Source organism: Vipera berus (assembly GCF_964194415.1).
Source record: "Vipera berus genome assembly, chromosome: 1".
NCBI classification, from domain to species: Eukaryota; Metazoa; Chordata; class Lepidosauria; order Squamata; family Viperidae; genus Vipera; species Vipera berus.
The window spans coordinates 360225049-360251009 of NC_138202.1; the positions used below are offsets into that span (position 1 = coordinate 360225049).

General features: G+C 46.3%; 1 protein-coding gene across 1 annotated transcript in view; it reads left to right on the forward strand.

Moving 5' to 3' along the window:
• SLC6A4 (solute carrier family 6 member 4) overlaps positions 1-25961 on the forward strand; it is a 51050-nt gene that overhangs the window by 3889 nt on the left and 21200 nt on the right. Inside the window, exons 2-6 of the mRNA XM_081338032.1 lie at positions 9591-10172; positions 13894-14028; positions 22111-22330; positions 23990-24128; positions 25207-25341. Coding sequence (XP_081194158.1) covers positions 9716-10172; positions 13894-14028; positions 22111-22330; positions 23990-24128; positions 25207-25341 — 1086 coding nt within the window. The 5' untranslated portion in view covers positions 9591-9715. The remainder of the gene's footprint in view (positions 1-9590; positions 10173-13893; positions 14029-22110; positions 22331-23989; positions 24129-25206; positions 25342-25961) is intronic.

Consider the following 25961-nt stretch of genomic DNA (forward strand, 5'->3'; position numbering starts at 1 on the left):
CCCAAGCCACAGCCGAGCAAGATACCTGCCTGCCTGCCCGGCGGCATCTTCCTCCTGGCCGAGGTTTTCATGGTTGTGAGCATTTCTGTTGAGGATTGGCAGTGGGGGTGGGGTGGGGGGGTGTTTGGTTTTTATCCCGCCCCCTCGGTCTGCTGGGTGGTTGCAGCAGGTTTTGGTCCCTTCACATGACCCTGGGACATTGTGACCATCATAAATATGAATCAGTTGCCAAGCATCTGAATGTAAATCACAAGACCCTGGAGATGCTGCAACATTCCAGCTGATCAGCGCTTCTTCTGGGCTCAGCAGAAGTCCCAGGATTGGTGCTGAGCTCCAGCTGGATCCTGGCGCTGATCTTGGCGCTTCCGCTGAGCCCCGACAGCCCTGCAGCTCCAGCCGTCTCTCGCTCAGGCTTGTGCGGTGCCGCCACCGGTTCAGCTCATTCCCTTCCCCCGCTACCACTTTCCTAGGATGGTCGCGTACCACAAGTGCCAGGTGCCCATGTACCACAGGTGGCACCCGTACCACTGGTTGAAAAGCCCTGGACTAGAAGACCTTCTCTTTGATCAGGGTTACGTAAAAAGAGCAAGTATTTTTGCCTCTTTTGCCTAAAAATATCTCTCCTTTTATCGATACAAAATACAGTCACAACCTCAACTTTTTGCTTTACGTATTTCTTAAGCACTCGATAACAAATTCATGGAATCCTCAAAACCTGAAAAAACAAATTTTCATATATATACTGTATATATTTTCTTTCGAGTCCAGAAGTGGTTTCCAAATGGAAACAATAACTGGATAAACTCTTTCTTTAATTATAGCAGTTCGAACATCGAATAACAGAGTTGGAAGGGACCTTGGAGGTCATCTAGTCCAACCCCCTGCTCAGGCAGGAAATCCTATACCATTTCAGACAAATGCTTGTCCAGTCTCTTCTTGAAAATCTCCCGTGATGGAGGGCCCACAACTGAATTAATCTCTTCCAGGTCCATCCGTAGAAGATATTTCTCCTGCAGTTGGCTTAATGTTTGGAATAAACTGTCAAGGTTGAGAAGATAAAAGGCAACCTGGTTTAAAACGGCAGTGAGGAAAGATAAGAACATTCCACTGTTTTGGTTTTTCAGAGAACTCCTAAAAAAGGGAATTTTACGAGACAAGTGAAGATGGATACGTCTATATCTCTTTTGAAATAGGCATTGTGAAATGGATCTTAAATCACAGCATCGTGTTCAAGACGTGGCTTGTTGACAGGCCACGTTCTCCTGCGCAGAATGGAGGGGTGGAATTCCTAACCTAGTATGGTTTTAACTTGGTTATGCTGTAAATGGCAGGCAGGCTGGCTTCCTTTCATCAAACCTGGCTGGCTGGGGAATTCTGGGAATTGAAGTCCACCCATGTTCAAGCTGCCGAGTTTGAGGAAAAAAATGCTTTATGGCCACCAAGGCTGGGCGAACAGCAACTCTGGATGGATGGCACTGGGTTCAAATCCTCCCAACAAAATAGAGGTAGCCTTGACTTATGACCATAATTTCCGTTGAAAGTCAGTGCATAATGTTGTCACTTCGTTGCCGTGTTTCTCACCCCCTGGTAACTTTAAGGTGGGTGGACTTCAACTCCCAGAATTCCCCAGCCGGCACAGCTTGAATTCTGGGAACTGAAGTCCACCCATCTTAAAAGATGCCAAGGTTGAGAAACGTTAACCTGGTTAGGTGATGTTCCAAATCGTTAGTGAATAAAGGGCCTTAGAGTAGTTGTCAGAAAAAGAACCAGGATAACAGACTTGGAAGGGACCTTAGAGGACTTCTAGTCCAGCCCCCTGCTCAAGCAGGAAACCTTATACCATTTTAGACAAATGGTTGTCTAAACTCCAAAACATACCTTTGCAATGATGAATTAGTATTTCCCTGCAGCCTTCAGCCCAGATTGGTCTTTTTTTTACAAAGAAACAACTTGATCCCACCATGAATAGAATAGGAATAGAATAGAATAGAATAGAATAGAATAGAATAGAATAGAATAGAATAGAATAGAATAGAATAGAATAGAATAGAATAGAATAGAATAGAATAGAATAGAAAATATGGAATGGAATAGAGTAGAGTAGAGTAGAGTAGAGTAGAGTAGAGTAGAGTAGAGATGAAAGGGACCTTGGAGGTCTTCTAGTCCAGCCCCCTGCTCAAGCAGGAATACCATCTCAGACAGGTGACTGTCCAGTCTCTTCTTAAAAACCTCCAGTGATGGAGCACCCATGATTTCTGGTGGCAAGCTGTTCCACTGGTTGATTGTCCTCACTTTCAGGAAGTTTCTCCTTAATTCCAGGTTGCTTCTCTCTTTGGTCAGTTTCCAACCGTTGTTCCTCGTCCTGCCCTCTGGTGCTTTGGAGAATAACGTGACCCCCCTCATCTTTGTGGCAGCCCCTCAAATACTGGAATGCTGCTATCATGTCACCCCTATTTCTTCTTTCCTTTAGACTAGCCAAACCCAAGTCCCGCAGCCGTTCTTCGTATGTTTTGGTCTCCAGGCCTTGGATCATCTTAGTTGCTCTTCTCTGAATTTTCCCCCCAAACTCTCAACATCTTTTTTGTGACATGGTGACCAAAATTGGCTGCAGTATTCCAGGTGTGGTCTTACTAGGGCTTTGTAAAGCGGTACCAATACTTTGCGTGATGTTGGTTCTATGCCTCTGTTTATGCAACCCAGGATTGTGTTAGCTTTTGCCAATTCTGTAACAACTAGAGCAAATTTCTTTGCATTTCTGCGGAGGTCTGATTTTTCTCGCGCTGAGGCCAGCTGGAGTCTCAGGAAAGATCTTTGTCCAGAGAGGGCTGGAATTTTCACCCATCCAAAAAGAATGCAATCCACAATAAATAGAAAAGAAAAAAAAACCACAATAATTATCACAAGCAGCGCCCACTCATGGAAAAACCTCACGGTGGAAGAATGAAGGTTTGTGTGTTTTGGGACAAGCAACTTCACCGCATGTTTTCAAAGCTGAGATGTTTTTTTTTAAAAAAAAATTGGCGGTGAAGGCATAAAGTGATCCAAGTTTACAAAAAACAAAAAAAAAATCCTCTTTAAAAACACTTTAAAGACCCTATTGCTGTGCATTTGCAGTGTTTGTGTATTGGCGGGTTTGTGGGTTTGTTTGCCTATGTGGTTTTTTTGTGCATGTTGGGACAGGAAACAGACAAGATGTATCAGCGAATGTTTATAAGGCATATTCGGCTGTTTTCATCCCAAACACGACACAGAGGACCACAAACTAGAATCACCACAACTGAGCCTCGGTTGTTGTGAGAACTCAGGTTGTGCTTGAACAAACCTTGGATGAGTCAAGTGAGTGTGTTGTCGTGGGAACACAGCCTCTTAGACCAACCTTGCCCACGTTAAGCTGGCTGAGGAATTCTGGGAGTTGAAGTCCACAAGTCTTAAAGTGGTCAAGGTTGCAGACCCCTGTCTTAGACACTTGCTTGGGGATGTCGCTTGGTAGCTTGAAAAGGTGAGGACTTCAACTCCCAGAATTCCTGAGCCAACATTGGAGAATTGCTAGCTGGGGAACTCTGGGAGTTGAAGTCCACAAGTCTTAAAGTCTTAAAAGTTCCTAAAGTTTTAAGATGGGAGGAGTCCAACTTCCAGAATTCAGCAGCCAGCATGCTTTCAGGCGGGTGGGCTTCAGAATCAGAACCAGAATAGAGTTGGAAGGGGACCTTGGAGGTCATCTAGTCCAACCCCCTGCTCAGGCAGGTAACCTTATACCATTTCAGACAGATGGCTGTCCAGTCTCTTCTTAAAAACCTCCAGTGATGGAGCATTCACAACTTCTGGTGGCAAGCTGTTCCACAGGTCTAATTGTTCTCCCTGTCAGGAAATTTCTCCTTAATTCCAGGTTGCCTCTCTCCTTTATCAGTTTCCATCCCGTTTTTGTGTGTGTGTGTGTATGTGTGTGTGTGCTGCCTTCTGTTTGCTTTGGAGAATAGGTGGACCCCACCTCTTCTTTGTGGCAGCCCCTCAAATACTGGACGTACTGCATATACTCAAATATCTGCAAATCGAAACAGAACGACAAGTGGCAGAAGAATGCCAAGGCAGCACCAATAGCGATAGGCTCCTTGGGTGCAAATTCCAAAACATCTGCAGCGCCACTTAGACACCATCGGCATTGACAATTTCCCCATCGGTCAATTGCAAAAGGCAGCTTTGCTTGGCACAGCTGACAGCCTGCTGTGATGTGTGTAAAACCACCAAACATCCACATTTGCCTATCCCAGGTCCTTGGGAAGGCCTTGATAGGTGGATAAAAAGGCCAAATCCGATCTGAACATCTGGCTGACTCTGCAACCAAAGATCATAATAATGTTCAAGCGATGCTTCGGGTGCAATCCTAAAAAAACATCTGGGGCATCGCTTTCAACCCCAGCGGCATTGACAAAATCCCCATCGGCCAATAGCAAAAGGCAGCTTGACTCACAACTGCTGATATCCTGCGACGAGAGCCTTAAACCCCAGGGTCTTCCAACGCAGCCCTTTGATGACTGTGTGGACTTCAACTCCCAGAATTCTTCAGCCCTGGCTGAGGAATTCTGGGAGTTGAAGTCAACCAGTCATCAAAGGGCCACGTTGGAAGAGCTTAACACCATCAATAAAATATCTGCCAGCCACATCTGCCTATCTCAGGTCCCTGGGGAAGACTTGACAGGTGAACAAAGATACCAAATCCAGTCCAAACATCTGTGTGACTGGGTGAAAAACTATTACAGGCAGTTCCCGACTTACAACAATTCATTTAGTGACTGTTCAAAGTTACAACGTCTCTGCAAATAGGGACTTAGGGCCATTTGGGGGGGTGGGAGCACGAAGGGAGGCTCAGCTAATCTCAGTGTATACATGGTTGTACTTTGACAATAAAGGTTCATTAATTAATTAATTTCTCACACTTACGACCGGGGTCATGTGATTTACACTCGGCCACTTGACAACTGACTCATATTTATGACGGTTGCAGTGTCCCCGGGGTCCCCTGATCCCCTTTTGCGACCTTCTGACCGGCAGTGTCAATGGGGAAACCCAGATTCACTTAACGACCGTTTGACTTAACAACTGCAGAAAGCCCTGAACAACCACAGCAGCAAGGAAAAGCTCACTTGACACGTTTTTCACTTAGCAACATAAATTCTGAGCTCAGCTGAGGTCCTAACTCGAGGACTGTCTATAATAAGCTAGGCTGGCTGGGGAATTCTGGGAATTGAAGTCCACCGGGCTTAAAAGTTGCTGAGATTGAGAAACGTGGCTGTAATGGGTAAGATTTTGGTAAAGGAGTTGATCGCCATACGGTCGAGACGGGATTTTTTTTAAAAAAAATTTTAAAACACAAGTCTAGGAATTCCGAGTGGTCTCCCATCCCCTGCTCAGCTTGGGTGCAATCAGCCAAACGAGGCCAGGTCCACGAGGCTCTCCCCCTACCCCCAAATACTCCAGCCAACGTGAAGCTTTTTCTTGGACGCTACCAAAGCCCCAGCTGTGTCTGGCTTGACCAGTGAGATGTCCATTTTGCCCTGATCTTCCTGTGCCACAGCTGCCTGCAGAGAAGTGCAGGTAGATCATTCCAGCCCACGGAGGATCCTCTTTGCTTGGTCATCCAGCGTCTGTTCAAAAACCTCCTGGTTAATTAAGGGGAGGAAGAGAGAGAGAAAAAAATTGTGCAGCCGACGGGTTGGAAGATGGGCCAGTCCTGGCATGAGCTGCGGGCCACATGTTACGCCACTTTCTCGCACCTGCTCGGAGGTGTAAAGTCCGCCTCGCCGCATAAGAATCCGAGCCAGATCTGGGACGGATCGGTTTCTGATTTGTGGCCAAGGGATCCATGCAGATGGTGGTTGATGATTAGCCAAAGTTTGCACACCTTGCGACAGCTTAGCAAACCAGCTTCGGCTGCGTCTCTCTCTCTTCGTCTTTTCCTGGGCGCTCCGGATTCAGATGGGATCAACTATTTTACACCTGCCGGGCTGGGCAGAAAGACGATCCAGCCATTAATCCAAGGAAGAGTTTTGCCCCGCTTTGTTGCCTTCGCAACAGCCTTGCAGGGTAGGAAGGCAGAAAAGGGGATTTCTCCCCCATGGGCTGGGTTCAGAAGGCATGGCGAGAAAAGGATTGGCCAGGCAAGTTGCGGTGTATTTGTTCATTTCTTTATCTGTGTCTTGCTCTGTGTCTATTTATTTATGTTCGGCCTTTATAAATCATCCAAGGCAGCGAACACATCCAGTGTATCTTTGTCTTATTTTCCCTGTAACAACAACCCTGTGAGGTGGTGTGGACGGAGAGAGAGGGACTGGCACAAAGATACCCAGCCAGCTTTCATGCCTAAGGCAGGACTAGAACTCACAGCCTCCTGGTGATTGGCCCAAAGTCACCCAGCTGGCATTCGTGCCTAAGGCGGGACTAGAACTCACTGTCACCTGGTAGTTGGCCCAAAGTCACCAAACTGGCTTTCATGCCTAAGGCGGGACTAGAACTTACCGTCTCCTGGCGATTGGCCCAAAGTCATCCAGTTGACTTTCATGCATAGGGCAGGACTAGAACTCACAGCCTCCTGGTGATTGTCCCAAAGTCACCCATCCGGCTTTCATGCCTAAGGCAGGACTAGAACTTACCATCTCCTGGCGATTGGTCCAAAGTCATCCAATTGGCTCTCGTGGCTGAGGCGGCACTAGAACTCACAAGACCGAACTGTCTCTCTTTCAATTATCTGAGTTATCCATGGCAGGCAGGTCAAAGAAATCAAGACGGCTTTGTTGCATAGAGGCTGAGATTTGGTCACATCGTCCCAGCTGCCATCTTGACTTTTTTGACCCACGGTGGCCAGAGATCTCTGCAAACCGATAGGATTGTCCCTTTTTTGATGGCTAACTTGCTTACAAAGACAAGGGGGAAAAACCTATAATTTTTCTTAACACGTGACGGGCGACCAGCTGAAAAAAGCCAGAATAATGGAAAGTCCTTGACTTACACATATTCATTTAACAAGAGCCCTTTTAAAAAAAGTGTCTTATGTCCAGTCCTCGTACTTACAACCTTTGCAGCATTCCCCAAGGTCTCCTCTAGCAAAATTTGGACGCTTGGCAAATCAGCATGAATTATTTAACTTAATTAATTAATTAATTAATTGATTGATTTCTTTTTTTTATTAAGTTTTAAAATACATTTTTTGATAACATAGACTCCCTCCCTCCCCCTCCCCTCTCCCTTGCCCTCCCTAACCCTCCCCCCCCCGACTTCCCAGAGCTGAATACAGGGTATTAACTTTGTAAAGTTAATTAACTTTAATTAATTAGTTTAGTTAATTAATAATTAATTAGTTTAATTAATTAACTTAAACTAAAATATGCTACCTAACTAAAAAAAACATATTAAATTCTATCACGCTTTAACTCCCCTTAAACATAACTAAATTACTAACCAATAATAAATAACTGATAATACATCATGTCAAACTAATACTTATTCAAATGCTAAATGAAACTTTTTGGTCCCATATTTGTTCTGAATATATTCGATCCACCTTCTCCATTCCACAATATATCTCTGTTGCGATTGTTCTTTCAAATATGCTGAAATCTTTGCCATTTCCGCCAGGTTTGAAACTTTCAGAGTCCACTCTTCTATAGTCGGCAGTTCAATTAATTGAATTCTTGAGCAGCTGCAAGGACTGCCTTAACAACGGTGTAAAACAAAGCTCCCAAATTCGGGCATGACTTGTTTAACGACCGCCTTGTTCAGTACGGGTAAGTCCTCGACACACGACCCCAATTCAGCCCCAACTTTCTCTTCCTAAGCAAGACCGTCGTTAAGGGAGCTTTGCCTCGTTTTAGGACCTTTTGCCCCACTCGTTAAGCGAATCCCTGCAGTTGATAACACGGTCGTTAAGGGAATCAAAGCTTCCCCATTGATTTGGCTTGTCAGCAGGTTGCAAAAAGTGATCCCAGGCGCCCCGGGGCCGTCATAAATACGAGCCAGTTCCAAGCGTCTGAAGTTTGGTCAGGTGACCCTGGGGAGGCTTGCGACGGTCGTAAGTGTGGAAAACGGTCATAAGGTCTCTTTTTTCAGTGCTCAGTTGTAACTTTGAACGGTCACTTAAATGAACTGTTGTAAATCGAGGAGTGCCTACCATGGAAATTCTGATCCCAGTTGCGATCGTAAGCCAGAGAGTTCCTGTATCGTTGGGATTTGGCATGATGGTTTTATTTCCTACCGACTAAGCTGCTAGACCTCATGAATCTTAGCAAAGCAAATGTCTCGTGGTTAAAAAAAGATTGTAAAACGGGTCAAAACTCACTTAAGAACTGCCTTGCTTGACAATGAAAATACTACTACTACTACTACTACTACTACCAATAATAATAATAACAATAATAACAATAATAATAATAACAAAACAACAACAACAAACAACAACAACAACAACAACAACAACAACAATAATAATAATAATAATAATAATAATAATAATAATAATAATAATTTATTTATTTATTTTTATTTTATTACATTTATATACCGCCCTTTCCCGAAGGACTCAGGGCGGTTTACAGGGTGATTAAAACACCAAGATACAAAAGTTAAAAACAAATTTAAAAAATTATATTTGTCCCTGCATAAATAAAACCCCAGTTAAAATAAGATTAATCCTCAGCCTGGATAATAATAATAATAAAAGTTGGAAGGGACCTTGGAGGTCATCTAGTCGAACCCCCCGTTGGCCTCAATTTTGGCCCTAAGGCGAGGACTAGGCAGAATGCAACTATTCCAGTCTGACCTACTTGTCCTGGTTTTTCTTTCCTTTCTTCTTTCCTTTTCTTTTTTTTTCGTGCCACGGAACCAGCAATCAGGTGGCAGGCAGTTCCACGGCTTCAGTGTCCACGGAGCGCAGAAGCTCCCGTGGTTTTGTCCGTCTCTTTGCCCAAAGAGTTTCGACGGCTTTTCCTTCTCCTGGAGGTTAGAAGCAGCCAACCAAAATAAAATGCAATAAAATTATCAGAAAACAACCGGCAGCTGAAAGGGTAGATCCATCTGAGATTTTGGCCACAAAAACGAGGAGAGGAAAAAAAAAACATTTAAGAAAATGAAAGAAAGAATTTGGTCCCAGCTGCTCACCTGGCTGGACTTTTTTCCCTGCTGGAGATAAAACCAGCTTCAGGTTTTGCAAACCGCCATCCTCTCCCCAGCCGCGTTTTGCCAACCTGGTGCCCTCAGGATGTCTGGATTTTAATTTAAGGAGCTAGATCTCAAGGTTTGCGGAGGGTGCCCGTTGGAGCAGGGGGAAACAGGAAGACAGGCCCAGCTCGACCTTGGAAAGATGCAAGAGGTCACCTTTGGCATCAGGGACCTCCTTGGGGGTGGAATGCAATACAGGGAGTCCTCAATGGATGACCAAAACGTACGTTGCTAAGCGAGAAATCTGAGTTTCACTCCGTTTTGCGGCTTCTCGTGCCGCGATTGGTTAAGTGAACCACTGCAGTTGTTAAGCTGTCGTTACAGCTGTAATTGCCCATTGTAACTCACCTCTCTTGTGTGTTTTCTCTCCACAACTGCAACAGTCGGTGGCTGTTTACCAACGTCTCCTAGAGTGAAGTTGTGGTTGCCAAAACGTTCTCCAGGCCGCCTGCAGCCAGAAGGTGACGTGGCCCATGGGCAAGTGGACGGCGATCTTCTAACTGGTGGGATGGAGAAGACAGTCTCCCAGGAGGAGACCCAGCCTCTGCCCTCCCCGAAGGGCTCCTTGGACTGCAAAGATGGAAGTGATTGCACGGAGGACAGACATCTCCTGGACAAGAGCCCCAAGCCCACCTTGGAACTGACCGACAGGGTCCAGAAACCCAACCCCAGCCATGGGGAGAACTGGGCCACCAGTCCAGTGTCCAATGGGTATTCTGGAGCCCAGAGCCCACTCGGCGCTGGCAAGATGGCAGGAGACAACCAGGGTCTTCCCTCTGGACCCCCCACTACCCTGCCTACCACCGCCATCTTCGGGGTGGTGGGACCCCAACCGCCCTTGACGGGCCAGCGGGAGAGGGAGACCTGGAGTAAAAAAATTGACTTTCTTCTCTCAGTCATTGGCTACGCAGTGGACCTGGGCAACGTCTGGCGTTTTCCGTACATATGTTACCAAAATGGAGGAGGTGAGTTCTAGTGCTTGAAAGAACATAGAATAATACACTTGGGAGGGACCTCAGAGGTCTTCTAGTCCAGCCCCCCCCCCCCGCTCGAGCAGGAGACCTATATCATTTCAGACAAGTGACTGTCCAATCTCTTCTTAAAAGGCTCCAAGGATGGAGCACCCACAACTTCTGGTGGCAAGCTGTTCCACTGGTTTATTGTTCTCCTTAATTCCAGGTTGCTTCTTTCCTTGATTAGTTTTCACCCCTGGTTGCTTGTCCCAACCTCAGGTGCTTTGGAGAATAAGTTGACCCCCCCTCTTCTTTTGCCCCTCAAATATTGGAACAGTGCTATGATGCCTCCTCTTGTCTTTTTCATTAAACTAGAGATGCCTAATTCTTGCAACTGTTCTTCGTATGGTTTATCCTCCAGTCCCTTAATCATTGTTGTTGCTCTTCTCTGCACTCGTCTCAACATCTTTTTTCTAATTGTGACAGCCAAACCAGGATACAATGTTCCAAGTGTGGTCTTACTAAGGCTTTGTAAAGCAGTAGTAGAACTTCACATGACCTTGATTCTATCCCTCTGTGAATGCAGCCTAGGATTGTATTGGCTTTTTTTGGTGCCTGCAACACACTGCTGGCTAATATTTAATTGTCCACTAGGACAAACAATCTGAATTTTGTCTTTAATCCCTTAAAGACTACAGACAGGGTCTGAAGAACCAAACTCATAACCCAGTTGAGGTTCCACAGTATCCAAGCTTCGTGGGGCGATGGAAGGCAGGTCTGCTTAGGAGATACATCCCATGGATGGAATGGAATGGAATGGAATGGAATGGAATAGAATAGAATAGAATAGAATAGAATAGAATAGAATAGAATAGAATAGAATAGAATAGAATAGAATAGAATAGAATAGAATAGAATAGAATGGAATGGAATGGAATGGAATGGAATGGAATGGAATGGAATAGGAGAAGAGAAGAGAAGAGAAGAGAAGAGAAGAGAAGAGAAGAGAAGAGAAGATGGAATGGAATGGAATACAATATTAGAATAGAATAGAATAGAATAATAAAAGAACGGAATAGAATAGAATAGAATAGAATAGAATAGAATAGAATAGAATAGAATAGAATAGAATAGAATAGAATAGAATAGAATAGAATAGAATAGAATAATAAAAGAACGGAATAGAATAGAATAGAATAGAATAGAATAGAATAGAATAGAATAGAATAGAATACCACTGTATTTAGAATAGAATAATAAAGGTGGAAGGTCCAGCCCCTTGCTCAAACAGGAGACTCTATACTATTTCAGATAAATGGTTGTCCGATCTCTTCTTAAAAGCTTCCAGTGTTGGAGCAGCCACGACTTCTGGTGGCAAGCCGTTCCACTGGTTCATTGTCCTGACCATCAGGAAATTTTCATTAATTCCAGGTTGCTTCTCTCCTTGATAAATTTCCGCCTGCTATTTCTTCTCCTTCCTTCTTGTGCTTTGGTGAATAATGTGACCCCCTCCTCTTCTGTGTGGCAGTCCCTCAAATTTTGGAAGACTGCTATTATGTCACCCCTAGTCCTTTTCTCCAGACTGGCCATACCCAATTCCTGCAGCCGTTCTTCCTATGTTTTATCCTGCAGTCCCTTGATCATCTTTGTTTTAAGAAGCAAGTTTGGGCTGCTGACACATGGGAATGGGTCTGTCTGAGCCAAACTTGCTTCTTAAAACAAAGATGATCAAGGGACTGCAGGATAAAACGTATGAAGAACGGCTGCTGGAATTGGGTGTGTCTAGTTCAGGGGTCGGCAACCTCGGCTCTTTTATGACTCGTGGACTTCAACTCTCAGAATTCCTGAGCCAGCTATGCTGGCTCAGGAATTCTGGGAGTTGAAGTCCACGAGTCATAAAAGAGCCGAGGTTGCCGACCCCTGGTCTAGTTTAATGAAGAGAAGGACGCGGGGGGACAGGATAGCAGTCTTCCAGTATCTCAGGGGCTGCCCCAAAGGAGAGGGAGTCAAGCTAGTCTCCAAAGCACCCGAAAGCAGGACAAGAAGCAACAGGTGGAAACTAACCAAAGAGAGAAGCAACCTAGAACTAAGGAGAAACTTCCTGACAGTTAGAACAATTAACCAGTGGAACATCCTGCCTCCAGAAGCTGTGAATGCTCCAACACTGGAGGTTTTTAAGAAGAGACTGGACAGCCCTTTGTCTGAAATGGTATAGGGTTTCCTGCCTGAGCAGGGGGTTGGACTAGATGACCTCCAGGGTCCCTTCCAACTCTATTATTCTATTCTAAATACAGTGATATCTCCATACTCAATGGCTTTGAAACTCATCAAATTTGGTTCTCAGTGCATTTTGATGTGAAAATGTTGTCCCGGTATGTTTGTTTGGTACTCAACACACAAGCTAGAACTGGTTTGTATTGGCTGCCTCGTGTCGCAACTCGTTATTCCTTGTGGGGAAAATTTGATTGCTCCTCATTGTTTTTGGTACTCCTTGCACCCCCGGAACCAATTAATGATAAGCGCAGCTGGTTCTCAACTTACGAGCACAAGAGAGCCTAAAATTTCGGAGATATTTGCTAGGTGAGTTTTGTTCCGTTTTACGATTTTCCTTGCCACGGTTGTTAAATGAATCACAGCCGTTGTTAAATTAGTAACTGGGTTGTTAAGCGAATCCAGCTTCCCCCATGGATTTTGGCAGAAGGCCACAAAAGGGGATGAAACTGCGACCGTCCTAAATACAAGTCAGTTGCCAAGTGTCTGAGTTTTGATCTGTTACGACCGGTCATTAAGTGTGAAAAATGGCCGTAAGTCGCTTTCCTCCGTGCCGTTGTCACTTTGAACGGTCAGTAAACAAAGAGTTGTAAGCTGAGGGTTATCTGTCCCGAGGCGCCACTGGATCTTGTCGCTTCTGTTTGCAGTACAGAGTAACAGAGTTGGAAGGGACCCTGGAGGTCATCTAGTCCTGGGCTTTACAACCAGTGGTACGGGTACCACCTGTGGTACATTGGCACCTGGCACTTGTGGTACACGGCCATCCTAGGAAAGTGGTAGCGGGGGAGGGGAATGGCAGCACCGCACAAGCCTGAGCGAGAGACGGCTGGAGCTGCAGGGCTATCGGGGCTGAGCGGAAGCGCCAGGATCAGCGCCAGGATCCAGCTGGAGCTCAGCACCGATCCTGGCACTTCTGAGCCCAGACGAAGCGCCGATCAGCTGGAATGTTGCAGCATCTCCAGGATCTTGTGATGTACATTCAGATGCTTGGCAACCGATTCATATTTATGACGGTCACAGTGTTCCAGGGTCATGGGAAGTGACCAAAACCTGCTGCAACCACCCAGCAGATGGGGCGAATAAAAACCAAACACCCCCCACCCCACCCTCGCTGCCAATCCTCAACAGAAATGCTCCCAACCATGAAAACCTCGGACAGGAGGAAGAGCACCGCTGGGTGGGCAGGCGGGTGTATTGCTCGGCTGTGGCTTGGGGGGCACTTTTTTCAGTGCCACTGTAACTTTGAACAGTCAGTAAGCGAACTGTTGTGAGTCGAGGACTACCTGTACTTCATCACTTTTTTCCTTTCTTTTTTTTGGGGGGGGTCATCAAGTTTTTGACCCCTTGCTAGGCGACTGGTGGTCCTCGGATGTTGCCACATCCTAAAAGTGGCACACTGGGTGAAAAGGTTGAAAAGGCCTGATCCAGTCCAACCCGATTCTGATCCTCTCCTTTCCCTTAGGGGCCTTCCTCATCCCGTACACAATCATGGCCATCTTCGGAGGGATCCCTCTCTTCTACATGGAGCTGGCCCTGGGGCAGTACCACCGCCACGGCTGCATCTCCATATGGCGGAAGGTCTGCCCCATCTTCAAAGGTGAGAGCAAGGCTTCTGTGGACATCATGGGCTCCTCGCAGACGTTTCGTGACCCAGCTAGGTAGCATCTTCAGTGCTAGAAGGGAGGGGGTGTTTGTGTGGAGGAGGTGGGGGAGGGGAGGGGGAGGAGGAGGAGGAGGAGGAGGGTAGCTGTGGGGTCCTTGGTGCTCTCTGAGATTGGGGGGTGGGGGTGGGGTTTCTTGCAGACGTTTCATGACCAACCAGGTAGCATCAACAGGGCTAAAAGGGAGGGGGTGTTTGCAGAGAAGAGGAGGAGGAGGAAGAGGAGGAGGAGGAGGAGGAGGAGGAGGAGGAGGAGGAGGAGGAGGAGCAGAACTGTGGAGTCCTTGGTGCTCTCTGAGCTGGGTGGTTTTCTTGAAGACGTTTCATTACCCAACTGGTAATGCCTTCAGGACTAGAAGTGAGTGGAGTTTGCAAGGAGGAGGAGGAGGAGGAGGAGGAAGAGGGGGAGGAGGAGGGGGGGAGGAGGACTGTGGGGTCCTTGGTGCTCTCTGAGCTTGGTAAGGCCGACTCTAGTACAATACCAACAAAGAAGAAAAATAACAGCTCTCAAAAGAAACCAGCATGGCTGCATAAAGAACTCTCTGATAAATTGAAAGATAAAAAGGACAAGTATAAGAAGTGGAAAGAGGGGCACATAACCAAGTCAGAATATCAGCAAATAGCCCGTGCCTGCAAAGATGAAGTGAGGGAAGCTAAGGCTCAAAATGAACTAAGGTTTGCGACCAAAGTCAAAAATAACAAAAAAAGCTTCTTTCAACATGTAAAAAACAAGAAAAAAGTTAAGGAAATGATTGGTCCATTAGTGGGGGAAAGTGGCAAGAAGGTGACAAGCAACAGGGAGAAAGCAGAACTATTTAATTCGTTTTTTGCATCTGTCTTTACACAATTATTAACTGCTTTTCTGCAGAATGATTTCCAGAGGTTGGGGCAGGAACTTAGCAGAATAGGCTGTAGGCTTACTTTTTCAGAGGTTTTACCAGTGTATAAGGAGCAAAATGGAAAAGGCCAGCGTATAGCAGAATTTAATATGTGGCTAAAGGAGTGGTGTAAAGGAGAAGGCTTTGGTTATATTACTCATGATGTCTGTAGCTGGTCCAATGAAAAAATGTATAAAAGAGATGGTCTGCATCCATCCAAGAAAGGGACTGAGTTACTTGGCAATAAAATCACAGCTTTTTTGGAGGAACATTTAAACTAAATAATGGGGATAGTGAGTTAATTGATACAGAACATCACTGTCCCCGGCAATCTAAGAAAATAGGGGAAGCCAGGCACCACACAAGTTATGCAGCAAGTAAACACAGCGTCAGTCATAAAGGACTCAAATGTATATACACCAATGCACAGAGTATGAACAGTAAGCAGGGTGAACTAGAAATTCAGGTAAATGAGGGCGGATATGATATTGTTGCCATTACGGAAACATGGTGGGATGAAACCTACAAATGGAACACACAGCTAGAGGGATTTAAACTATTTAAAAGAAACAGACTAAACAAAAGAGGAGGAGTAGTTGCTCTCTATATAAGAAATAACTTTATCTCTACAGAAATAGAGCACAACAATGACGAAAACTGTAAACCTGAAAGCATTTGGGTCAATATAAAAGGGGGAAAAATGACATTGCCATATGTGTATACTATAGGCCGCCCAACCAAGCAGAGGAAATAGATGAACTTTTTGCTAGTCAGCTAACTAAGGTATGTAAGAAGCACATCACAATAGTAATGGGGGACTTTAATTACCCTGATATCAACTGGGAGACAAACTCTGCACCAAGTGGAAGATCAAACAGATTCCTGTCAAACCTAGCAGACAACTTTCTTTCCCAAAAAGTAGAGAAGGGAACTAGGGGATTAGCCATATTGGATTTAATTCTCACAAACAGAGATGAAATGATAGAAGGTGTCGAAGCCAGAGGAACCTTGGGGGGAAGTGATCATGCAATATTGGAATTCAACATTCTGGAGACACAAGCAATAGAACACAGCCAAACTAGAGTCTTGGACTTTAAAAGAGCTAATTTCAATAAACTTAGAGAGACCATGGGAAGAATTCCATGGATGAGAATCCTAAAGGGGAAAACAACTCAAGAAGCTTGGGAAATTTTGAAAAGTGAGATAATAAAGGCCCAGTCTAGCACAATACCAACAAAGAAGAAAAATAACAGCTCTCAAAAGAAACCAGCATGGCTGCATAAAGAACTCTCTGATAAATTGAAAGATAAAAAGGACAAGTATAAGAATTGGAAAGAGGGGCACATAACCAAGTCAGAATATCAGCAAATAGCCCGTGCCTGCAAAGATGAAGTGAGGAAAGCTAAGGCTCAAAATGAACTAAGGCTTGCGACCAAAGTCAAAAATAACAAAAAAAGCTTCTTTCAACATATAAAAAACAAGAAAAATGTTAAGGAAATGATTGGTCCGTTAGTGGGGGAAAGTGGCAAGAAGGTGACAAGCAATAGGGAGAAAGCAGAACTATTTAATTCGTTTTTTGCATCTGTCTTTACACAAAGGGAAAAAACAGTCCAACCTACCCAAACCAGTGCCATAAAAAACAGAATAGAAACGCAAGTTAAGATAGGCAAGAAAATGGTAAGTGAGCACCTGTCCAGCCTGTTGTTGTTGTTAGCTGCGAAGTCGTGTCCGACCCATCGTGACCCTATGGACAACATTCCTCCAGGCCTTCCTGTCCTCTACCATCTTCTGGACTCCATTTAAGCTCACGCCTCCTGCTTCAGTGACTCCATCCAGCCACCTCATTCTCTGTCGTCCCCTTCTTCTATTGCCCTCGATCTTTCCCAGCATTAGGCTCTTCTCCAGTGAGTCCTTCCTTCTCATTAGGTGGCCAAAGTACTTGAGTTTTAGCTTCAGGATCTGGCCTTCTAAAGAGCAGTCAGGATTGATCTCCTCTAGGACTGACCGGTTTGATCGCCTTGCGGTCCAAGGGACTCGCAGGAGTCTTCTTCAGCACCACAGTTCAAAGGCCTCAATTCTTTGGCGCTCAGCCTTTCTTATGGTCCAACTTTCACTGCCATACATTGCAACTGGGAAGACCATAGCCTTGACTATACGCACTTTTGTTGACAGGGTGATGTCTCTGCTTTTTAGTGTGCTGTCTAGATTTGCCATGGCTTTCCTCCCCAGGAGCAAGCGTCTTTTAATTTCTTGGCTACAGTCCCCATCTGCAGTGATCTTGGAGCCCAGGAAAATAAAATCTGTCACTACCTCCATTTCTTCCCCATCTATTTGCCAGGAATTGAGAGGGCCAGATGCCATGATCTTGGTTTTCTTAATGTTAAGTTTCAACCCAAGTTTTGCACTCTCCTTCTTCACCTGCAACAAGAGGCTCTTTAGTTCTTCTTCACTTTCTGCCATTAGAGTGGTATCATCTGCGTATCTTAGGTTGTTGATATTTCTTCCGGCAATCTTAATTCCAACTTTTGATTCATCTAGCCCTGCCTTTCTCATGATGTGCTCTGCATATAAGTTAAATAGGCAGGGCGACAGTATACAGCCTTGCCGGACTCCTTTCCCAATTTTGAACCAATCAGTGGTTCCGTGTCCAGTTCTCACTGTTGCTTCTTGACCCGCATATAGGTTTCTCAAGAGACAAATAAGATGGTCTGGTACTCCCATCTCTTTAAGAACTTGCCACAGTTTGTTATGATCCACACAGTCAAATGCTTTAGCATAGTCAATGAAGCAGAAGTAGATGTTTTTCTGGAACTCCCTAGCTTTCTCCATGATCCAGCATATGTTGGCAATTTGATCTCTAGTTCCTCTGCCTCTTCGAAATCCTGCCTGCACTTCTGGTAGTTCTCGATCCACATACTGCTGAAGTCTAGCTTGTAGGATTTTAAGCATGACTTTACTAGCATGAGAAATGAGTGCAATGGTGCGATAGTTTGAACATTCTTTGGCACTGCCTTTCTTTGGAATTGGAATGTAAACTGATCTTTTCCAATCCTGTGGCCATTGTTGAGTTTTCCAAATTTGCTGGCAAATTGAGTGTAGCACTTTTACTGCATTGTCTTTTAAGATTTTGAATAGCTCAGCTGGAATACTGTCACTTCCACTAGCTTTGTTGTTGCTCAGCTTTTCTAAGGCCCACTTCACTTCACATTCTAGGATGTCTGGCTCGAGGTCAGTGACCACCTCATTGTGATTATCAGGGACGTTAAGCTCATTCTTGTATAGTTCTTCTGTGTAATTTTGCCACCTCTTCTTAATCTCTTCTGCCTCTGTTAGGTCTCTGCCATTTTGGTCCTTTATCATGCCCATTTTTGCATTAAACGTTCCCTTCATTTCTCCAATTTTCTTGAAAAGATCTCTGGTCCTCCCTATTCTATTATTTTCTTCTATTTCTTTGCACTGTTCATTTAAGAAGGCATTCTTATCTCTTCTAGCTATTCTCTGGAATTCTGCATTCAATTGGGTGTATCTTTCTTTTTCTCCCTTGCCTTTCGCTTCCCTCCTTTCCTCAGCTATTTGCAAAGCTTCCTCAGACAGCCATTTTGCTTTCTTGCATTTCTTTTTCTTTGGGATGGTTTTGGTTGCTACCTGTTGTACAATGTCGCGAACCTCTGTCCATAGTTCTTCAGGCACTCTGTCTATCAGATCTAATTCCTTAAATCTATTTGTCACCTCTACTGTATATTCAACAGGGATATGATTTAATTCATACCTGAGTGGCCTAGTGCTTTTCCCTACTTTCTTCAGTTTAAGCCTAAACTTTCCAAGGAGAAGCTCATGGTCTGAGCCACAGTCAGCTCCTGGTCTTGTTTTTACTGACTGTATAGAGCTTCTCCATCTTTGGCTGCAGAGCATATAATCAATCTGATTTCTGTGTTGACCATCTGGTGATGTCCATGTGTAGAGCCGTCTCTTGGGTTGTTGGAAAAGAGTGTTTGCTATGACCATCGTATTCTCTTGACAGAATTCTATCAGCCTGTGCCCTGCTTCATTTTGCACTCCAAGGCCAAACTTGCCTGTTATTCCAGTTATCTTTTGGCTTCCTACTTTAGCATTCCAATCCCCCATGATGATAAGAACATCATTTTTTGGTGTTAGTTCTATAAGGTGCTGTAGTGCTTCATAGAACTGGTCAATTTCATCCTCTTCAGCACTGGTGGTTGGGGCATAGACCTGGACTACTGTGATATTGAATGGTTTGCCTTGGATTCGAACTGAGATCATTCTGTCATTTTGAGGATTGTATCCCAGTATTGCTTTTCCTACTCTTTTATTGACTATGAAGGCTACTCCATTTCTTCTGAAGGATTCTTGCCCACAGTAGTATACCTGATGGTCATCTGAATTAAATTCACCCATTCCTGTCCATTTTAGTTCGCTGATACCTAAGATGTCAATGTTCAGTCTTGTCATCTCTTGTTTGACCACGTCCAGCTTTCCTTGATTCATGGATCTTACATTCCAGGTTCCTATGGAGAAAAAATCTTTACAGCATCGGACTTTCCTTTCACCACCAGACACATCCACAGCTGAGCGTCCTTTCGGCTTTGGCCCAGTCGCTTCATTCTTTCTGGCGCTACTAGTACTAGCCCTCTGCTCTTCCCCAGTAGCATATTGGACGCCTTCCGACCTGAGGGGCTCATCTTCCAGCGTCATATCGTTTTGCCTTTTGGTACTGTCCATAGGGTTTTCATGGCAAGATACTGGAGTGGGTTGCCATTTCTTTCTCCAGTGGATCACGTTTTGTCAGAACTCTCTGCTATGACCTGTCCGTCTTGGGTGGCCCTGCACGGCATAGCTCATAGCTTCATTGAATTACGCAAGCCCCTTCGCCACGACAAGGCAGTAATCCATGAAGGGGTATCCAGCCTAGACGAGTTCAAATCACCAGGACCAGATGGATTACACCCCAAGGTTCTCAAGGAACTGGCAGACGTGATCTCAGAACCACTGAACTATATTTTTCAAAGATCCTGGAGCACTGGGGAACTACCAGAGGACTGGAAGAGAGCTGATGTAGTTCCCATCTTCAAAAAAGGGAAAAAAATAGATCCAGGAAACTACAGACCTATCAGCCTGACCTCAATACCTGGGAAGATTCTGGAAAAGATAATCAAACAACAAATCAGCGAACACCTAGATGCAAACAAAGTTATCACTAAAAGTCAACATGGGTTTGTCAAAAACAGATCATGCCAGACAAATCTTATTACATTCTTTGACCAAGTGACAAAATTAGTGGACCAGAGGAATGCTGTAGATATAATTTACTTGGACTTCAGTAAGGCATTTGATAAAGTAGATCACAACCTACTACTTGATAAGATAGAAAAATGTGGGTTAGATAGCATCACCACCAGATGGATTCGTAGCTGGCTGACAGGCCGTACTCAGCGTGTGGTCCTCAATGGAACCGCATCTACATGGAAGAAAGTGTGTAGTGGGGTGCCCCAGGGCTCTGTTCTGGGCCCAGTGCTCTTCAACATCTTCATCAACGATTTGGATGAGGGGATAGATGGGGAACTCATCAAATTTGCAGACGACACCAAGCTGGCAGGAATAGCCAATACTCCAGAAGATAGGCTTAAGATACAGAAGGATCTGGACAGACTCGAACACTGGGCGCTATCTAACAAAATGAAATTCAATGGTGAAAAAAGTAAGCTTCTACATTTAGGCAGGAAAAATCAAATGCACAGGTATAGTATAGGTGGTACCTTGCTCGATAGTAGTAACTGTGAGAGGGATCTCGGAGTCCTAGTAGACAATCCCTTAAATAGGAGCCAAGAAGTGTGCTTCAGCTGCCAAAAAAGCCAACACAGTGCTAGGCTGCATTAACAGAGGGAGAGAATCAAGATCAAGTGAAGTAATAATACCACTTTACAATGCTTTGGTAAGGCCACACCTGGAATACTGCATCCAGTTTTGGTCACCACGATGTAAAAAAGATGTCGAGACTCTAGAAAGGGTACAGAGAAGAGCAACCAAGATGATTGGGGGACTGGAGGCTAAAACATATAGGGAACGGTTGCTGGAATTGGGTATGTGTAGTTTAATGAAGAGAAGGACGAGGGGTGACATGATAGCAGTCTTCCAATATCTCAGGGGCTGCCCCAAAGAAGAGGGAGCCAAGCTATTCTCCAAAGCACCTGAAAGCAGGACAAGAAGCAACGGATGGAAACTCGTCAAGGAGAGAAGCAACCTAGAACTAAGGAGAAACTTCCTGACAGTTAGAACAATTAACCAGTGGAACAACCTGCCTCCAGAGGTGATGAATGCTCCAACACTGGAGGTTTTTAAGAAGAGACTGGACAGCCATTTGCCTGAAATGGTATATGGTTTCCTGCCTGTGCAGGGGGTTGGACTAGATGACCTCCAAGGTCCCTTCCAACTTTATATTATTATTATTATTATTATTATTATTATTATTATTATTATTATTATTATTATTATTATTATTATTATTATTATTATTATTATTATTATTATTATTATTATTATTGTTGTTGTTGTTGTTGTTTTGTTGTTGTTGTTGTTGTTGTTGTTGTTATTATTATTATTATTATTATTATTATTATTATTATTATTATTATTAGGCTTGCAGACGTTTCATGACCCAACTAGGGAACATATTCAGTGCCAGAAGGGAGTAGGGTTTGCAGGAAGGAGGAGGAGGAGGAGGAGGAGGAGGAGGAGGAGGAGGAGGAGGAGGAGGGCTGTGGAGTCCCTGATGCTCTCCGAGTGTTGGGTTTTTTCCTACAGACGTTTCATGACCCAACTAGGTAGCCCCATCAGTGCTAGAAGGGAGAGGGCAGATTTGCTCTCGGGTTACGACCTATGCCTCCCCCACCCCCACCCCGGCCAGGCTTGGCTCAGCGTGCTTTCCTCTTTGGTAACTCCTTGATTCAGATGCTGTTTTCTGCTGGATTGGTTTGTCTGGAGTTAATCCTTGCTTATTTCGGTCCCCGCCCCCCTGCAAAAACACCCCAAACTCAAAATAGCCATCCAACCCACACACACACACTCCACAAACCCTTCTGAGCGGGCATCACCCTCCTCGTCCTGTCATTTCCCATCCCGGCAGGCATCGGCTTCGCCATCTGCATCATCGCCTTCTACATGGCCTCCTACTACAACACCATCATGGCCTGGGCTCTCTACTACCTGGTCTCCTCCTTCGCCAGCGAGCTGCCCTGGGTCAGCTGCACCAACGCCTGGAACACCCCCAACTGCCTGAGCTACTTCTCCAACCGGAGCATCGCCTGGACGGCCAACTCCTCCTCGCCCGCCGAAGAATTCTATACGTAAGTGCATGTAAGTCGACAGCGGGACGGCCGGGAAGAGGGGGAGGCGGTGCGGAGGAGCAGCGGGGAAGCCCCCGGCCTTCTTCTCGGAAGGCTTTCTGGACACACACACACACACACACACACACCCAAAATGGGGCACGTCCCTGGCTAGAGACCCCTTTCTCCAGCCGGTCAGGGGACAAAAGAGAGCCCTATTCTGGCCACCAGCTTGGAACACCCCGCCCCCGCCCCGAACCATGGTATAGGGCACAGGTCTCTAACCCGCGGCTCCAGAGCCGCATGCGGCTCTTTCAGCCGTCTCCTGCGGCTCCCGGTCCTCTGCCATGTGCAGTCCAAAAAAAAAAGGGACTAAAAAAGTTCAACCAATCAATTCAAATATGCAGGGTAGGTGCATATTTTTTTATTTATTTTTTATTTTAATTCCATTTATATCCCGCCCTTCTCCGAAGACTCAGGGCGGCTTACAAGCTTAGCAGTAGCCTTCATTCTATGTATATGCCTGCTTATTAGGGCTTTCACACACACCCCAAGCGGCATTATTACAAAGTCAGCTTAATTGCCCCCAACAATCTGGGTCCTCATTTTACCTACCTCGGAAGGATGGAAGGCTGAGTCAACCTTGAGCCTGGTGGGACTCGAACCTGCACTAATTGCAGGCAGCTGGTGTTACTTAAGGAGGCATTAGCCCACTGCTCCACCAAGGCTCTTATCTCGCCTTGGCTCCACTCTTCAGTCAAACCCTGTTCTGTGCATGCGCGCATGTACGCGCATGCGCACACATTTTTTGCGGCTCCCAGTTTTTCCTTTTCTGAGGGAAGCGGTTCCAAGTGGCTCTTTCACTGTTTCAGGTTGCTGACCCCTGGGCTAGGGCCTCCTGCTTGAGCAGGGGGATGGACTAGAAGATCTCTGGGGTCCCTTTTAACTCTGATAGTCTATGGTTCTATAAAGAAGGGAAGGAAGGAAGGAAGGAAGGAAGGAAGGAAGGAAGGAAGGAAGGAAGGAAGGAAGGAAGGAAGGAAGGAAAGGAGGGAGGGAGGGAGGAAGGAAGGAAGGCAGAAGGGAGGGAGGGAGGAAGGAAGGAGAGGAAGGAAGGAAGGAAGGAAGGAAGGAAGGAGAGAAAGGAAGGAAGGAAGGAAGGAAAGGAGGGAGGGAGGGAGGAAGGCAGAAGGGAGGGAGGAAGGAAGGAAGGAAGGAGAGAAAGGAAGGAAGGAAGGAAGGAAAGGAGGGAGGGAGGAAGGAAGGCAGAAGGGAGGGAGGGAGTAAGGAAGGAGAGGAAAGAAGGAAGGAAGAAGAGAAAGGAAGGAAGAAAGGAAGGAGAGGAGGGAGGGAGGGAGGGAGGAAGGAAGCAGAGGAAAGAAGGAAGGAAGGAGGGAGGGAGTTAGGGAGGGAGGAAAAGAAGGAAGGCAAAGGATAGGAGGAAGGAATAGAAAGAAGGAAGGGAGAGGACGGGGAAGGGCTGATGCCATCCAAAGGGTCAGCATCAGCTCCCACGTGCCCCAGCCGATGCTGGCCAATGACCCTGCCTCCTGGGAGGGGTCCTCTAACCCCTCCAGAGGGATGCAGGTAGCCTTGCACAAGCGCCCTCCGTTCCCCCCCCCCCGCGGAGGGTCGGGATGCTGACCAGCCCCTCCCCCCTATCTCTGCCCTCCCTGCCAGGCGCCACGTGCTGCAGATCCACCGGGCGAAGGGCCTGGACGACCTCGGGGGCATCAGCTGGCAGCTCACCCTCTGCCTCCTCTTCATCTTCACCATCGTCTACTTCAGCATCTGGAAAGGGGTCAAAACCTCTGGAAAGGTGAAGTGTCAGGCGGGAAGGGGAGGAGGGGGAGGAGGAATGGGGGGAGGGGGACGGCTGGACCCTGGGGTCAAAAAATTACTCCCCCCTGCTCTCTCTCTCTCTCTCTCTCTCCCTTTCTCTCCCTCCCTCCCTCTCTCCCTTCCTCCCTTCCCTTCCCTCCCCCTCTCTTTTTGTCTCCCTTCCTTCCTCCCTCTTTCTCTCTCCCTCTCTCCTTGTCTACCTCGCTCCCTTTCCCTCCCTCTCTTTCCTTCCCTCTCTCTCCTTCTCTCTTCCGGTCTCCCTCTCTCCCACTCTCTCTCCATCTCCTTCCCTCCCTCTCTCCTTCTCACTCTCCCTTCCTCCCTTTCCTTCCCTCCCCCTTCTCTCTCCCTCCCTCTCTCCCTTCTTTCCTCCCTCCCTCCCTTTCTCTCCTTCCTTCATTCTTTTCTTTCTTCCTGTCCTTCCTTCCTCCCTCCCTCCCTCCCTCCCTTTCTCTCCTTCCCCCCTTTCTCTCCTTCCTTCTTTCCTCCCTCCTTCCCTTTCTCTCCTTCTTCCCTTTCTTTCCTTCCTCCCTCCCTCCCTCCCTCCCTCTCTTTCTCTCCTTCCTCCCTTTCTCTCCTTCCTTCCTTCCTCCCTCCCTCCCTCTCTTTCTCTCCTCCCTCCCTCCCTCTCTCCCTCCCATCCCTTGATTCTGCTGGCCCCATGGAAAGCAAACTGACCCCCCCAGATGTGAGTCGTTGAATTCCACTGGCCCTCCATCAAAATTAGCCCCAAAGTTCAAAGTCCCCCCACACACAACCCGGCCCAAATCTCAGGAGAGCATCTTAAATGTGGAAGGGGCTGGAAGCTGTTCTCCTCCTCCAGCAGGGGTGTCCAACCTGGAGACCTGTGGACTTCAACTCCCAGAATTCCAAGCGGCCCAGGCCGAACACACACACACACACACACACACACACACACACCTGTCCTATAGGTTGTAAAAGCTGAGGAACCTCATTCAAGAGCAGAGAGGTCTGCGTTTCTCCAGCCCGCGTAGGTGGACCGCCATCTTGCATTCTTGAGGGGGAGTCTTCTCACCTGCGTCCCCTCCCGGCAGGTTGTCTGGGTCACGGCCACCTTCCCTTACGCCATCCTCCTCATCCTCCTGATCCGCGGAGCCACCTTACCTGGAGCCTGGAAGGGGGTCCTTTACTACCTCCAGCCCGACTGGCAGAAGCTTCTTACCACCCACGTAAGTCCCTCGTGTGTGTGTGTGTGTGTGTGTGTGTGTGTGTGTGTGTGTGTGTGTGTGCAGCCCAACCTTGATCGTAAATCATCGTCAATCAATTCCCTCAAGCCCAGCCCCTCCCCCCCTATTTTTTTCTAAGACAGAGAGTCCTCAGCTTACAACGTTGGTTGATTTAGGGACCGCAGTGAAAAAAGCGACTTACGACCGTTTTTCGCACTTACGATCCTTTGCGGCATTTTGTTTAGGGACAAAGTTCAACGTTACAAAGTAATTTATTGCTGTTTTTCAGAGTTAGGACCGTCGCGGCATCCCCCAGGGTCACGTGATGAAAAATTCTGCCGCTTGGCAACTGACTCGTATTTATGACGGTCGCAGCGTCCCGGCGGGGGTGACGTGATCCCCTTTTGCGACCTTCTGACAAGCAAAGTCAATGGGGGAAGCCAGATTCGCTTGACGACCGTGTTACTAACTTAACGAACTGCAGCGATTCACTTAATGACTGCGTCAGGAGAGGTCATAAAATGGGGCGAAAACTCACTTAACAATCGTCTCACTTAGCAACAGAAATTTTGGGCTCAACTGTGCGCGTAGAACAGAACAGAACAGAACAGAACAGAATAGAA